General features: G+C 38.7%; 1 protein-coding gene across 3 annotated transcripts in view; it reads right to left on the reverse strand.

The window, feature by feature from the left end:
* LOC139686978 (CTTNBP2 N-terminal-like protein) overlaps positions 1-17,362 on the reverse strand; it is a 73,861-nt gene that overhangs the window by 38,384 nt on the left and 18,115 nt on the right. For 2 of the 3 annotated variants that reach the window (XR_011700580.1, XM_071584024.1), the window contains exon 4: positions 2,067-2,171. The exons of the other annotated variant lie outside the window; for it this stretch is intronic. Coding sequence is in view for 1 of the 2 variants with exons in the window: in XM_071584024.1 (XP_071440125.1) it covers positions 2,067-2,171 (105 nt within the window). In the remaining variant the exon portion in view is untranslated. The remainder of the gene's footprint in view (positions 1-2,066; positions 2,172-17,362) is intronic. 3 annotated transcript variants of the gene reach the window in all.

A 17,362-nucleotide genomic window follows, 5' to 3' on the forward strand; every position in this document is an offset into this window, starting at 1 on the left:
AGAGTGGGAAAGAGGAAAGGGAGGAGGTGGAAGAGGGAGGGTGGATGGGGAGACAAGAGGAACTGAACAAAGGCACAGAGAGAGAGATAGGAGAGAGAGAGAGATAGGAGAGAGAGAGAGATAGGGAGAGAGAGAGAGATAGGGAGAGAGAGAGAGATAGGGAGAGAGAGAGAGATAGGGAGAGAGAGAGAGATAGGGAGAGAGAGAGAGATAGGGAGAGAGAGAGAGATAGGGAGAGAGAGAGAGATAGGGAGAGAGAGAGAGATAGGGAGAGAGAGAGAGATAGGGAGAGAGAGAGAGATAGGGAGAGAGAGAGATAGGGAGAGAGAGAGAGATAGGGGGAGAGAGAGAGATAGGGAGAGAGAGAGAGATAGGGAGAGAGAGAGAGATAGGGAGAGAGAGAGAGATAGGGAGAGAGAGAGAGATAGGGAGAGAGAGAGATAGGGAGAGAGAGAGAGATAGGGGGAGAGAGAGAGATAGGGAGAGAGAGAGAAGTAGGGAGAGAGAGAGAGATAGGGAGACAGGGAGAGAGGGGGAGACAGGGAGAGAGAGGGAGACAGGGAGAGGGAGGGAGACAGGGAGAGAGAGGGAGACAGGGAGAGAGAGGGAGACAGGGAGAGAGAGGGAGACAGGGAGAGAGAGGGAGACAGGGAGAGAGAGGGAGAGAGAGGGAGACAGGGAGAGAGAGGGAGACAGGGAGAGAGATGGAGAGAGAGAGAGAGACAGGGAGAGAGAGAGAGGCAGGGAGAGAGAGAGAGGCAGGGAGAGAGAGAGAGGCAGGGAGAGAGAGATAGGTGGAGAGAGAGATAGGTGGAGAGAGAGATAGGTGGAGAGAGAGATAGGTGGAGAGAGAGATAGGTGGAGAGAGAGATAGGTGGAGAGAGAGATAGGTAGAGAGAGAGATAGGTAGAGAGAGAGATAGGTGGAGAGAGATAGGTGGAGAGAGAGATAGGTGGAGAGAGAGATAGGTAGAGAGAGAGATAGGTGGAGAGAGAGATAGGTGGAGAGAGAGATAGGTGGAGAGAGAGATAGGTGGAGAGAGAGATAGGCGGAGAGAGAGATAGGTAGAGAGAGAGATAGGTAGAGAGAGAGATAGGTAGAGAGAGAGATAGGTAGAGAGAGACAGGTAGAGAGAGATAGGTAGAGACAGAGAGAGATAGGTAGGGAGAGAGAGATAGGTAGAGACAGAGAGAGATAGGTAGGGAGAGAGAGATAGGTAGGGAGAGAGAGATAGGTAGGGAGAGAGAGATAGGTAGGGAGAGAGAGATAGGTAGGGAGAGAGTGATAGGTAGAGAGAGAGATAGGTAGAGAGAGAGATAGGTAGAGACAGAGAAAGAGATAGGTAGAGAGAGATAGGTAGAGACAGAGAGAGAGATAGGTAGGGAGAGAGAGATAGGTAGAGACAGAGAGAGAGATAGGTAGAGACAGAGAGAGAGATAGGTAGGGAGAGAGAGATAGGTAGGGAGAGAGAGATAGGTAGGGAGAGAGAGATAGGTAGGGAGAGAGAGATAGGTAGGGAGAGAGAGATAGGTAGGGAGAGAGAGATAGGTAGGGAGAGAGAGATAGGTAGGGAGAGAGAGATAGGTAGGGAGAGAGAGATAGGTAGGGAGAGAGAGATAGGTAGGGAGAGAGAGATAGGTAGGGAGAGAGAGATAGGTAGGGAGAGAGAGATAGGTAAAGAGAGAGAGATTTGACAGGGAGAGGGAGGGATTGCTGAAGAGCGAGCAGGAGCTGGCAGGAGACAAGTTTCCTAGGATCTGTCCAAATGAAGTTGATGCATCAAAGTATGAACTTTACCCATCTGAGGCAGAGGAATTGCCACTACTATATATATATAGTTCACATGATAGATCACCAGTGTATATTAATGCTTGCCAATTCTACCATACTAATTAACAACCAGCAGCATTATATTTACAGGTATCCTTCCAATCCATATGAAATATTTCCTATCATCAAGAAGGGTACAACAATAAGTCTGCATCTACAGACACCACAAATGCTCCATTTTGCAAATAAATTAATAAAAAAACTGAGTAATTTGTACACAGCATTAATATACCCACTTGTTTCAACCGCGTCCGTTCTTTTTCTAACCCATAAGTGATATCATCTCCCTGAGCAGTATCATGTTCATGTTTTCTTTTTTCTTCATCTAATTCTTGCACAACCTGTAGGGAGCAGACATTTGAGATTTCATGAATTAACTTTAATTAGCAGCGATGCAAACAGTTTTGATTCAATTGACAGAATACATAAATCTTTAATGTTAAAGGTGATACTATTTCAAACTTAGAGTTTAAAAGCCAATTAATATGGAGATTTTATTTGTTTCAGATGACGTGGCAATGATGTGTACTCATGTGTTTCATTTTTTGATGCTATAGCATTAAGTTTAAAGCATAGTTTAATCATTTTATCAATTCCAACAAAAATGAAATCTTTTGCAAATTCTGAATAATAAAAAAATTCATTTGCAAGATTTCATATTTTTGAAGATTTTTAACGATTCTTTCATGCTCCGTAAGCTATCAATGGTGGGAAGACAAAGGAGAGAACATTGGCAGATCTCAAAGATATACGTGGACGTGGATTGGCATTAGCATTTAACTGATGACTTTCATTTAATTTAAAATCTGCTCTCTTATCTAGCATTTAATTAGAAAAGCTTCCCATGTTCTCTGGATATAAAACAAGATGCAATTACTAAATATAAATGGAATAATACTATGAAGAAAATACGGTCTTTCTGATATACTAGTCCAGCCACATTCAATGTTAAACAGTTTTCACCACAGGGAGCTGTATCACAGGGTCCATATTTCTTCATTTGACAAAACAAAAAGGCCTCAAGTTACAGCATGGACATTCTTATAGTGGTAAAGAATTGGATAAAAATATTTTGCCTTGCATGTCAGAAAGACAACACCAGCCCTGTTAGCAGCTACTTGAGAGAAAATGGATTGAGCCAACAGTCTTTGTGGGAAAATAATTTTTAGCATTACAGATATGTATCATTTGTAAAATTAAATTACGATGAAGTATTTTCGGTGGTCTCATTATGGTGCTTAATGAATTAGTTCGTAAGGTCAGAAGGAAAAAAACTCTGGGTTCTCTTCCTTCCCAACCCAGGGAATTGCGACTATAACGATGACAGCAGTCTCACGCCAGGCATGTCCACATTGTCACTGATTCACCTAAGCATGCTTGGCATACATGGGTCACGTACAGATTAGCATGCTTTCAACCTCCCCTTGTTACGTGCTTTTGCCTCAGGCTGCGTGCTTAGGCTGAAGACTTTCATGTACATACAGGTTTTGGGGATTTTGGTAAGAATCAATTTTCATGCAGGCTGCTACAGCATGGCAGCTCCTGCCAACATTCATTTAGGATACACCCAGAATACTTCTTTGGATCAACTCTAACCTACACTCAGGTACTATCAAACTGTTTCTTTAATTTTTTCCAACAATCTCTTTAACTCAAGTTATAGATTCTATCAACTCAAGAATAGATTTTATAGCAGCCAACTACATGTATAACATGAAATCTCGGAAACCTTTTACTTTTTTCGGGGGTCATTTTCCATCAGCATGTCTAAACAGTCAATTTGTAACTCTAATTTCTTTAAATTTTAGTCATCTTTTTTTCCCCAGTAACATTCTGAGTCTTCTGAACATTTTTATTCATGCTATGTATGTATTTAACCAAATTTAAATCTTACTGAAGCCATCTGGGTCAATGAAACTGGTTATAGACTCAAATGGTGCAGGCTCAAATCAACTCTTTTCTCTGGCATGAAATAAAATAAGGGATGATTGACATGCAAAGTGTTCTAAACACCCTCAGCAGCCTGAACACCTAAAAACAAAAACTACACTTATTACTGTCAAAATCAAGAACTCTCCTACTAAAATTACATTTAAACCAACAACTGCACATGGGTTCAATGGACCAATGCAGTTTTCATTTTTTTGGGGGCTATCTATTGCATAATTTGAAACCAAGACCCTGACTCCTGCCTCTGTTGTGGTCAGTTGGCCATGCATAGTGGCACAGTTATCCAATCACATATTAGACTAAAGCTTATAATTCTGGTATTTAATCACATGATAAGCAAAATTACATGTCACCCTTTTTCATAACATAGAAATCTATAGCAGCAAATATCAACGTCAAACAATTAACATTACAACTTCCAAGCTACCATTTATAATCATTCATGTTTTATGGACTAATAATTTTCCATATGTTTCTTTTTTCGTTAATTTTGACATCAATTTTAAATGCATTTCATCCATAGGACATTGCAGCTGACTTATTTGATTCTCTAATGACAGCGGTCATGAATATTAGAGAAAGTTCACAAAAAAAGTAAGGACAATTTTGAAATCCAATTAAATTCATGTAATACACAGCATGATGACTCTTCAAATCAAAACCCCTGGGTGAAAATAAAATCAAGGGTATTCACTGCTATGAATGGCAATGATGTGCCTTTCCACCAAATGGGGGGGGGGTTACAGTGACTAAGAATGTACATTTTCCGTGCAATGAAGTTATATGCGATAATCCGTGGAAACCACTTGAAAGCTCACCCTCAGGAATGGTGGATGAGAATAACACTCACCTAATTTTAAGCCCTACATGCCACGGGAAAGGCACACATTAGCAGAGCAATAGGGAGGCCAGTTCCTGTGCTGCCTGCGGCATCCCAGGAAGAACTGGTGCCCAAAAGTAATCATTCGGCTTGGGTGGAACAGAGTGCCCAAGGGCATCACCCACAGTTAAATCTAGGCATTGTGGTCAGTAGCCAAGTGCTCTGCCCACTGAACTACCATTCCCCTCAATGCGATGGACATAGATGTTAGGGCATGTTTCAAATTGGGCATCGAGTACTTCATAAGGCATAATGACAGATTTAAAGCAGTCTCAGAGCAAGCATAGAGATTTACCCAAATTGCACATCAAATCAAACAAGGACTCTTTCAACAATTCCTACGTCATTTGGGGAGGGCATTGCTTTTGAAAGTATTTCTCAAAATGGCGCATTATTACGTTATATGCACAATGAGTTCGGAGAATACTACACAAAATCAAGTTTCTATTTTAATTGATTTGGGTTGAGGATGTATTTCATAATACAGGGTGCCGCAACATAACCTCCTTATTTAAAATACCTGCCAATCAGGCTGTAGAGGTTGTCGCTAGGTAAGAGTGCTCTCATTTGACCGCTGGAGTTCTTAGTTTTTCCTTCACCATGGTCAGTCGCCTTCATACATTGGAACAGTAAGGAGTGTGCGTTTGCCATCGAGGCCTACCTTTCAAACGGATATTGTGTTTGCAACCCAGTGGGCCTTCCAAAATTGCTTCAATGTAGCCCTGTCCCGGACCGGAAATTAATTGTTGCAAGGGCCACCAAGCTCAGAAAAACCACAAGTGCGACAAGACGAAGAACAGGAGTCCCTCGGGCCCATTTGATCACCTAAGAACATCGAGAGCCGCCATCTTGTAATCCCCACCGCATTCTGCATGCAAACATGCATCAGCCCTCGGACTTTCTCATCATTCAGTGTGGCAAATTCTTCACAATGACCTTCATTGCCATCATTACAAGTTGGCGATTGAGCAGGAATCCTACGAATGTGACTTCAATTCTCAGAGGAACGCATGTGAAGCTCTTCTTGAAAATGTTCCTGAGGCTGCAATTGTGTTTTTCAGTGATCAAGCCCATTTTCATGTAAGTGTATAGGTCAACAAACAAGACATGTGCTAGTGGCCTGACACCAATCCCAGAGAATTGTATCAAATGCCTTTGATTTCACTTAAAGTCACAGTGTGGTGTTCACTTTCCTCAGTTGGTATTGTTGGTCTCTGGTTTTTTTTAATTAAATGAGGTCACAGTGACAGTGAATTCAGACCGGTATGTAATCGTGTTGGAGGAATTTTTTTTCCCATGACTTGATGAACTGGACTTAGGCAACATTTGCTTCCAACAGGACAGAGCAACGGCTCACACTTCATGGACATCGATGGCTATATTGAGGGAACACTTCCTGGAGCACCTCATCTCAATAAGTGGCGATTAGGAGTATTCAGCCCGCTTCCCCGATTTGGCCCCTTGCAAATTTTTTATTGGGGTTTTGTGAGATCCCGCATTTATGCGGACCGTAAGAGGACCCTACAAGACTTGAGGGACAACATCCGGTCCGAAATTGCCGACATACCTGCTGCTATGCTGGTTAGGGTAATGACAAATGCCAGAAATCGGCTTATACAGTGTAAGGACAATGGGGGGAGTCACCTACCTGATTTGGTTTACAAAACTGTGCACAATAAAACTTTAAATGTGTACCTACATAAAAAATTTTTTAAAAGATTCTGTTTCTTAAAATAGATTTCATTGCATTTTGAAAAAAGGACGTTATGTTGCCACACCCTGTGCTTGCAAGGGATTATCAAAACCGGTAAAAAACACAGTAAATTCTAACGCAAACCTACACTTTTAACGCAAATATAGAGCAAACACGCCATCCCAGCTAATCAAAACATTTGAAAAAGGACACAAAACAAGCCTAAATTGTGTCAATGAACTGCAGTTCAAGTTATCTAACAGTATGGCAATGCAAAGGCTCAGAACTCAATAGGTCAGGCCTTCATATTAAAGCACAGAGAGGTAAATACAACAAGTAACTCTGTGTGCATACGAAATTACCAACATGTGGATAGACCAACAAAAATACCAAACTAAGACTGTGACAAAAAATTAGGAAACAAAATTTAAGGCATATGAATGGAAGATGATCCAGGTAAATTGTTAAATTGCCCAAAACCAGCCAGAAAGCTTGGCCTGGATCCACCAGACAGGTTTATTTTCAAAAAGGTGTAATTTACGGGCAACGTTGAGTTTATTCATGCATTGAAAATGAAGACTTGGGCAGAAGTCTACACAGCCAACTCTTCAGAATTTACCTTCAATTATTTTTACTTGAAATTCTGTTATTTATTTGAGTGCGCTATTCCAAATATCAGACTTAAAAAAAATTATTTCAAGTATAAGAAAAAGTCTTAGCTGTCTGATGACATCATTGCACTCTCAAGAATAATCAAAGGGAAAGCTAGATTAGGTAAATTATCAAATACTCCTGATGTATGGTTGGACTATCTCAAAATGGAGAGAGTATGGTCTCCTAATCAGCCAAAAAGAGATCGTAAAATGATCATAAGCTGCTCATATCCAATAATAGAACTATAGAAGCATGTAATATTATGAACAAGGCGACCGGTAAAAGGGTAGATACAAAAATCCAGGGAAATATTTCTAGGCAGACACAGTCAACTGTTCATTACATTAGAATCCCGGAAATATTGAATCTATATCCCTTTGATCACAAAAGGGTGAGAGGTTGCCTTCATAAGGATTCTAAAACACCTCCAAGAACGAATGGAAAACCTGGACAATTGTTGTTGGAATGCAAGGACTATATAATTGAACCCCTAATTATTTTAATAAATGAATCTTTGATTAGTAGAATTTTTACTGAGCAAATGAAAATTAGTAAGAAAATACCAATTTCAAAAAGCATAGGTGTTAAAACATTTAAAAAACACCTCTTTTACATCACTTCGCAAAATAGACTATCCCCTCCTTTTGAGTAAAGCCAATAGAGTGTCAGAGGCATAGATAGCATCGCAATGCCCAAGATCTTCCTCACTCGGAAGATAGTGTGACAGTGAAACTAACATTGAAATCTGAAATATACACAGTAGACAAGGTTTTTGGGATGCACACAGAACCATTTACATCAATTACTTGCCAAAAGGTGAAACAAATAATGGAGAGTATTATGCATCGTTATGGCACCAGTTGAGCGAAAAAAAAACAAGAAAACACATCCTGATTTGGCAAAGAAAAACATCTCTTCGATCAAGACAATGCACAGGTCCACCACAGTTTTGATGGCAAAAATTATGACATTTTTAAGTTTGAATAATTAAAACATCCACTGTTATCACCCAATTAGGCCCCAAGTGACCTACCCATTTCTAGTCTTGAAAAAGTTGCGCGGCAGAAAAAGATTCAAATTGCAGGAGGTCATCATTCACACAACGCCTATTTTATGGGCCTTCTGAAATCCTACTTTTTGGATGGCTTTCAAAAGTTGGAGAACCGCTAGGAAGAGTATGCATGGTAGAAAGAAGATTATTTTGAAAAATAAAAATCTGCTCAAAATTATGGTTTTTAAAATTTTTTCCTAGGGATTTATTTTAACTACCCATGTATTTATCTTTTGCCTTAGATAGAATACCATCTTTCCCGGCACATAAGAGACACTGTGACTTTTTGGTAGGAACAAATGAAAAATATTTGAATCAGAAAGAAAGGTATCAAAGTATTTTGATGCTAACACTTCATGTGAAGAAAATCTGAACTACTATCTTTAACAATTAGCAGCTGCAGGTATATGAATTTTTATTCACCATAGAATCCCAGGAATTGGTCATCACTGCAGCTAATTCGTTACCAAAGGTATTTTCAATAAGTTTGTCACTTTCCTCTTACACAATGACGTCTTCACTTCCACGTAGCTCTTTCCCAATTTAACATTATTAGAAAGACAAGTTTTAACTTTCTGCCAGGACATCATCAAACACATCTACTAGGAATTGATGGCCGTTTCATTCTTCCCATCGGCGTGATATCATGAGTTGGCGCCTTATAATCTTTCTTCCCTATTCAAATGGCAATGTTTGTGCTATTGTACAGTATATCTGATATACATCCATTGACCATTTCTCTTCATGAATCTCTCGCACCATGACCTCCCGGAAAAATCCGCAATTGATGGAACTATCGCATATTTTCTTGCTTCATTTGAAATCAGTTTTGTTCAAATATAAATCCCATTCTTCCTGTGATTTACGATCCAGTTGTTTCTTATCTTATCAGAACTTATTTCTCAGGATTTGGCCAGTTAGAAGGACATGAATGTTAAGTTTTTTACTCATATCTGCATTCACTATATCCACCTCTGCTACCTCTATCCTCATATCCTTTTCTCAGTCGGAGGAGGGCCAAAACACCTTTCAGCTACCTTGTTTCCATGTTCTTAGGTGCAATTCATGACTTTAAATGCAATATTGTACGACAATCTTCTCTCTTAACATACCATGAGGTTAAAAGCATTATTATTTTAACTACCGCATTTTCCCATTGATAACACTCGCCCAGAACTTTGTAATATCATGAATTTGTACAGATATCGTGTGCCCAGGGCTTCATAGACATCTTGAACGTGTATAGATACCATGCATCTGTATTTAAAACCATAAACACAGTAATCAACCCGAAGGTCGGTTTAGTAGGTGATGGTCGAGATCACCCAGTACTAAGCCCTATATGGCGTGTGAAAATTTACACATCAGGGTAGGGGGGACAGTTCCGTTCCCTGTGCCGGTTATGGTTCCCCGGGAAGACCTGGTACCCGAAAAATCACTTTAGCTTGGGTGGAGCTGCAGGTGCCCAGAGTGCTTTGCCCGGGAATCGAACCTGGGACCCTCAGTTCAGCAGTCCAACGCTCTACCCACTGGACTACCGCGACCCTAATATATATACACACACATATATATGTATATATATGTATATATATGTGTATATATATATATATATGTATATATATATATATATGTATATACATATATATATATATAAATATGTATATATATAACTGTATAAGTAGCAGATCTGTATAAAATAGAATGCAATTTGAAAGGCGAACCGCCAGACTAATTTATTTTTGCGAGACTATTCTTTAAATTATTGTGTATAAATGTATGTAAATGTTTGGATTTTTTCAATTTTCATTACACAACGTGCATGGTCATTTTTTCCATCATCTGAACATTTTTGTATAGATTACATGTGCGTTGTCGATGGGAAAATACAGTATTTCTGCAAAAGTTAATTACTGATATTATTTTGATATTATCGAAATTTGCACGTAAATCAACCATTTTCTCTGGCTTTACCACACTCCCACACTAGTTAAGGTGGTAAGCCCGTAGACTATGAATTTATTGGGAGAGATACAATGGCGACATCTACCTTAGCCCAATACATGCTTAGTGTCACATCAGCAGCACATGTGAGATGGGACTAAATGCAATATATGCTACAAATTTATGATTTATTTAGGAAGTACTTTCAATGATAAATTGAAACTGTTGCTAGCTATTGATTCATAACAGAGATATTTTTGAAATTTGTAATGAAGGCAACCATTTTTTATGCCTGATCTGGAAAATAATATGTAATAGTAAGCATTATTTTGGTGAATCGGTTTGCACTTCTCGATCAAAGCTATTACTGTACACCTGGCCCATAGGACACAGACTGGTGTTAGAGCTCATTTTGGAGGGAGAGTATGTCTTGTGGGCCGGGAAATACTGTACACATATGTCTCCATCTTTTTCTCCACCAGGAGGCATAGGCAGACTGAAGCAACCCTCTGAGAAAAGATGAATTAGCATCTTGTAGCATAAGCACACCAAGGGGCCTCTTGTAATTTTATCACATTTTTTAACAGGAATTTATGTGACATAAGTATTCATGCTGTTTTTGTCAGGTTCAGGTGTTTTTGTCCTGACCAAGTATGAGATTCATTTAGTGTTAGCATGTACACTAGGAGGTAAATATCATTTTAAATCATAATTTCTTTTTTAATGTAAATGGATTTTTTTAAATTTTATCATTTGTTTCCATCAGTAGGTTTGTGTCCTCCCCATTCAAAGTCAGGGTCAAGTCAGTCAGCACGCAAGGTAGGAGGTAACTACATACATATACTTACATGCATACATAGATAGATACACACACACACATTCAAACATGAAAATCCACTAAACTGCAAATCAAATGGATATAAGTATCTGGAGTAATCAACCCAAAGGTCGGTTTGGTGAGTGACTGTGGAGTTCACCCAGCACAAACCAGGGTAGGGGGGCCAGTTCCTTTCCCTGTGCCGATTATGGTTTCCCAGGAAAATCTGGTATCCGAAAAATCACATAGCTTGGATTAGGTTGAGGGTGCCCAGAGAGGCTTGCCCAGGAATCGAACCCGGGCCCTCCGCTCAGTAGTCAAATGACTACTACGACCAACATATATGTGTATATACAATAATCACCAAAAGAGAGAAGCAGTTGTTTACATACATATATATATGTAAAAAATGGCCCCCATACCCTGATGTGTGAATTTCACACGCCGTCGGGCTTAGTACTGGGTAAACTCTACCATCACCTACCAAACCGACCTTCGGGTTGATTACTGTGTTTATGGTTTATATATATATACTACCTTGATCAAAAAGTTCCCGGAATAACCACCGTGTGGCGCTCCCATCGTTCCGATTTGAGTTCTGTTTTTTTTGTTAAATTGGTACATCTGTTGTTGATATTCCCTTTAAATCTTAGTGTCATAACTTGACATTTGCAAAAGTTACGGTCGGTTTTCGGTATGTCCATCAGTGCTTCCTGCGATTTTTCCATTACTTCCTCTCGGCTGCTAAAACGCGTTCCCCGTAATGGTTTTTTAACTCGATTGAACAGAAAGAAGTCACAGGGAGCCAAATCAGGTGAATTCGGTGGCTGTTGGATGGTATTTGTTGCATTTTTCGTCAAAAAATTACGAATAATGATAGCACTGTGCGACGGTGCGGTATCATGGTGCAAAATCCACGAGTTTTCTGCCCACATTTCTGGTCTCTTTCGGCGAATTGCTTCACGCAAACGTCTCATAACGCCCAAATAATACTCTTTGTTTACTGTCTGGCCTTCTGGCAAAAATTCATGATGCACTACACCGTTGTAATCCATGAAAACCGTCAGCATTGCCTTCTTTTTTGACTGAAAACGACGTGGTTTTTTTGGTCTCGGCTCATTTGGTGAACGCCATTCACTTGCCTGATGTCTGGATTGCGTGTCGTACTCATAAACCCACGTCTCGTCTCCAGTAATGATCCTTTTGATGAATGTGGGATCGGATTCAGCCTCGCAAATCATGTCTTTTGCGACGTCAACACGGTCTCTTTTTTGCATGAAATTGAGGTCTTTTGGCACCAACTTTGCTGCTACACGACGGAAACCCAAATCATTAACCACAATGTCTTGGGCGGATCCATAGGCAATGTTCAAGTCCTCCGCTATTTCTCTGATGGTTAATTTGCGGTTATTGACCAACATTTCTTTTACTTTATCAATTTTTTCACCGACTTTCGATGTCGATGGTCTGCCACTGCGTTCATCATCTTCGATTGACTCACGACCACTTCTGAACCGCTCGTGCCACTGGTAAACGACCGTTTTTTTTTAGAGAATCGTTGCCGAAACACTTTTCCAACATTTCCAACGTCCGTGCGCCACTAAATCCGTTTTTTACGCAAAATTTAATACAAGTTCGTTGTTGCAAATTTAAATCCATTTCTGCAATTGTAAAAAATCGCCAACACACACAGAGATAGATGTACTCTTGGCTACGTAACTTTTGCAAATGTCAAGTTATGACACTAAGATTTAAAGGGAATATCAACAACAGATGTACCAATTTAACAAAAAAACAGAACTCAAATCGGAACGATGGGAGCGCCACACGGTGGTTATTCCGGGAACGTTTTGATCAAGGTAGTATATATATATATATATATATATATATATATATATATATATATATATATATATATATATATATATATATATATATATATATATATATATATATAAAGGAGAGTGTTTGTTTGTATGTATGTAATTTGTTTACTTTTTTGCTGTCATAGAAACAGCATTTTTCCAACTATGCCAGCAGGATACTTTTGCAAGAGCACTATTGTATTCAGAATTGCCGAGATATTATACGTGGAATACATTTTACGTGTACGAATACGTGGAAAGTCTTTTGTAGAAGAAAAATGGGCAACTTTGATCCTGAGAATAATATTTATTCATGTGACGCATTGGGCCGAGTCTACACAGTCCATCCTAACAACGCCGAATGTTATTTTTTAAGAATGCTTCTACATACCATTAGAGGACCTCGCTCATTTGCAGAATTAAGAACGGTAAACGGAGAAATATGTGACATTCAGAGAAGCTTGCCAGAATTTAGGGTTGCTAGAAGGAGATCAACACTGGGATGACTCATTGCGAGAGGCCAGTTTGATTTCTCTTCCAGGACTAATCCGAATTTTGTTTGCCATCATAATAACCTCCTGTAATCCATCTAACCCAAAAACATTATGGGAAAAATATAAAGAATCAATGAGTGAGGATATACTGGCTAAAGTTCGAAGTGAAAATCCTACATTGGATATTACGTTTAACTCCGACATTTTTAATAAAACTTTGATTATTTTGGAGGAAAAGTGTATCACCATGGTTAACAAGACTTTAGTGGAACTCGGTCTTTCTGCACCTGTACAAGATCAACAGGGTGTATTTTATCCAGATTATATACGTGAAACTAGCTACAATGTCTTAGACTTAGAAGCATGCATCGCGGATAAAAAGCCACTTCTTAATGAAGATCAGAATTTCGCGTACGAAACAATAATGGATCAAGTAGATAAACAAGAAGGAGGTTTCATTTTTCTTGATGCTGCTGGTGGCACGGGAAAAACATTTTTAATTAATTTAGTTCTCGCTGAAATCAGGGTTCATGGAGAAATTGGTCTAGCCGTTGCATCTTCAGGTATTGCAGCGACATTAATGGAAGGAGGAAGAACAGCCCACTCTGGTCTTAAGTTCCACTTAATATTTCCCGACAAGAAAATCCCACATGTCATATAAATAAAAAAGCGGCCAGGCACAAGTTCTTATAGAATGTAAATTGATAGTATGGGATGAGTATACGATGGCTCATAAAAAATCTCTTGAGGCCCTCAAAGCAACACTTCAAGATCTTAGAGGAAACTGCAGTTTAATGGGAGGAGCTCTGGTACTCCTGTGTGGAGACTTCCGTCAAACTCTGCCTGTCATTCCAAAATCGACTCCAGCTGATGAAATTTATGCCTGTTTAAAACAATCTGTTCTATGGAATCATGTCCAAGAAATTAGCCTTAAACAAAACATGCGAATCCACTTAAGAGATGGGAATGCTCAAAATTTTGCAAATAAACTTTTGGAGATTGGAGAAGATAGATTAGTTATTGAAGCATCTGGTATGATAAAATTGTCATCAGATTTATGTGTATCGGTGAAAACTGTCCGCGATATGATACAAGCAGTCTATCCTAATGTTAATCAAAATTATAAAAATTTAGAATGGTTCCGAGAAAGAGTCATTCTTGCTCCTAAGAACGATGATGTTAATGAAATTGACAAGGAGATACTAGCCATGCTGCCAGGAGACGTGATTGAATATAAATCGGTTGATACCGTAGTGGATGCTGACGAAGCCGTCAATTATCCAACGGAATTCCTAAATTCACTTGATCCAGCTGGATTGCCACAACATCGCCTTATACTTAAAGTAGGATCTCCAATCATTTTATTGCGAAATTTAGATCCACCAAAACTCTGCAATGGGACACGATTCTGTGTGACAAAATTAATGAAAAATATAATTCAGGTGAAATAATTTTTATTCCACGGATACCTCTAATCCCAACTGATCTTCCCTTCAACTTTAAAAGATTACAGTTTCCAGTCCGGCTAGCTTTTTCAATTACCATTAATAAATCACAGGGACAGTCTTTAAAGTTTTGTGGTGTTGATCTAAGATCGCCATGTTTTAGCCATGGGCAACTTTATGTTGCTTGCTCCAGAGTAGGTTCGCCTAAAAATTTATATATTCTTTCTCCTGGATATGAAACAAAAATGTAGTTTATAAACAGGTGTTAAATAAAAAAGATTCTTAAATTTGTATGAAGTAGTGTATTATTGTACTTTATAATTTGTTGTTTTTATTTATGTAGTATATTTATATTATTGTTTCTCCCTAACCCGTGCAAAGCCGGGTATTCAGCTAGTATATATATATATATATATATATATATATATATATATATATATATATATATATATATATATATATATATATATATATATATATATATATATATATATATATATATATATACACACACACACACACACACGAGGGTCATCCGGAAAGTAGTACCCGTTCGTGCCGCATGAAGTGCTGCCGACGCGAGTAGCCGCTGGACGAGGTCAGATAGCTTCAGTGGCTTGTCTGCCTTCTCTGAGCCAAGTTGCGTGACGCTAGCATTGCCTGTGTTGTTTCTGTGATTGTTTACAATGTTTAAAAAAATTGAGAACGCCGCCAGTTGTGAAGTGAGGGCAGTGATTAAATTCCTCAATGCAAGAAACGTTCGCCCATGTGATATTCATCGCCAATTAAAGGAGGTGTATGGAGACAATGTAATGGACGAGTCGTCTGTTCGGCGGTGGTGTCGCAACTTCAACATGGGGAGGGGGAACACACACGACGATGAGCGTTCGGAGAGACCGTCTGTCATTACAGACCAACTGGTGAGCTCAGTTGACGAATTCGTGAGGAACGATCGGCGCGTCACAATTGATGACATCTGTGAGCATTTTCCCAATGTTTCTCGAACAATTGTTCATGAAATTGTTAAAAACCATCTGCATTATGCAAAAATTTGTGCAAGATGGGTCCCTCGCGTATCTCAATGAGCTGGCGGCGAAGGACTATGCAGCAGGAATACAGAAACTTGTCACACGTTATGACAAATGCCTTAATTTGCTTGGAGATTATGTTGAGAAGTAGTTTAAAGTATCCTCTTTCAAATAAAATTTTTTATGTTTGTTAATATTTACTTTTGTGTCTTTATTTCACGAACGGGTACTACTTTCCGGATGACCCTCGTATATATATATAAAATATATATATATAATTATTATTTATATATATTGCGTAAGAATTTTATCCCAGAGAGCAAGTGGTAATAGATATAATTTTAGTTGTTGGCAATGTGAAGAATCACAATATATTTTTTTTCAAAAAAGTTTTCACCAGTCATTCTCTTCTTTGCAAAGTAAGGGAGCTTGGATTTTTTGTCACTAGCACTGTACAACACGAGAAGCGAATAATAATAACTTTGTAAGTTCCACTGATTTTATTTTAAAAACGAATGGCTTCGTCGGATATTCGACATCATTCACCTGATGATGTTAACTATTCAACGAAACCAGTCGTTTTCGAAATACAAATCAGTGGAACTTACTAAGTTATCATCATTCACTTCTCATCATGAAGTTCTAAGATGAGCCGGAAACCATAGATTTACTCTACAACACAATTGAATTTTGGAATTTTGTCCACAACAATCACCCAAGGAGAAATTATGCGAGAGAGAAAAAGGAATATTAAAATATGCTTTTTATGAAAATAACAAAATTATTGTTTTATGCTGGTACTAAAATTCCCAGGTAACCATTGCAACAAATGTGCACTGGCTCTGCTATGGCAAGGAGCAAAAATATACAGCAGCAACACCAAAAAGATTGAATTCACCTCAGCCAAACCTCACATCCGATTATGACAAAGGAATGGGAGGGGTAGATATATGCACATGATAATGGGAGAGCAAATTATCAAATAAAGGTCAAAGGGGAAACAAGGTGTTGGCCACTGTGACATGAGCACTAAGCAGCTTCATAGTGAATCCCTATAAACTGTACAGGCCTGCAACTCGTGAGGACATTGCGCAAACTGACTTTTGCTTAAATCTGGTGTTAGGACTAATAAGAGGGGAAAAAAGTACACACACATAATGCAATAGCACAGAAGCAAGAGTTTTGCATTTGGAGTGTCCATTAAAGGGAGTCTACTAATTTTACTGCATTAGGTATTGAGCATCACATTGCAGCAACAAGGGGAGGGAAAATTATATTAGAAAATGCGGTTCACCAACTTGCATTTAGTTGTGAAAAGAGAGAGAAATGCCCCATTAGATACTCACTTACTTGATGAATTTATTTTCTTACTATGCATTTCACACTGATTTAACTCAGTGGATATAGTATAATTGATAATTTATCTATAAAATGCATAAGACATTTAGCAGTGTTGAATACATTTTTATTTTACAAATAAATGGTCAGTGCATAAACATAATGCAAAAAAATATTTGCTCGATATTATGCAGGTGCTTGCACTCAATACTACATAAATGCATTTCTTCCCTCCTGTGGACAAGGCTGAAAATCTGAAATGCATAGTATATAATTATAGTTTGCATCGAAGAAGCACCACCAATAAAAAATTGAACTTATATTGAATTGAATTTATATTGGTTTCACTGGAAATGGGTTAGAGAAATACTGACAT

The sequence above is a fragment of the Hetaerina americana genome, unplaced genomic scaffold, assembly GCF_022747635.1.
Source record: "Hetaerina americana unplaced genomic scaffold, ioHetAmer1.1.p SCAF_16, whole genome shotgun sequence".
Lineage (NCBI taxonomy): Eukaryota > Metazoa > Arthropoda > Insecta > Odonata > Calopterygidae > Hetaerina > Hetaerina americana.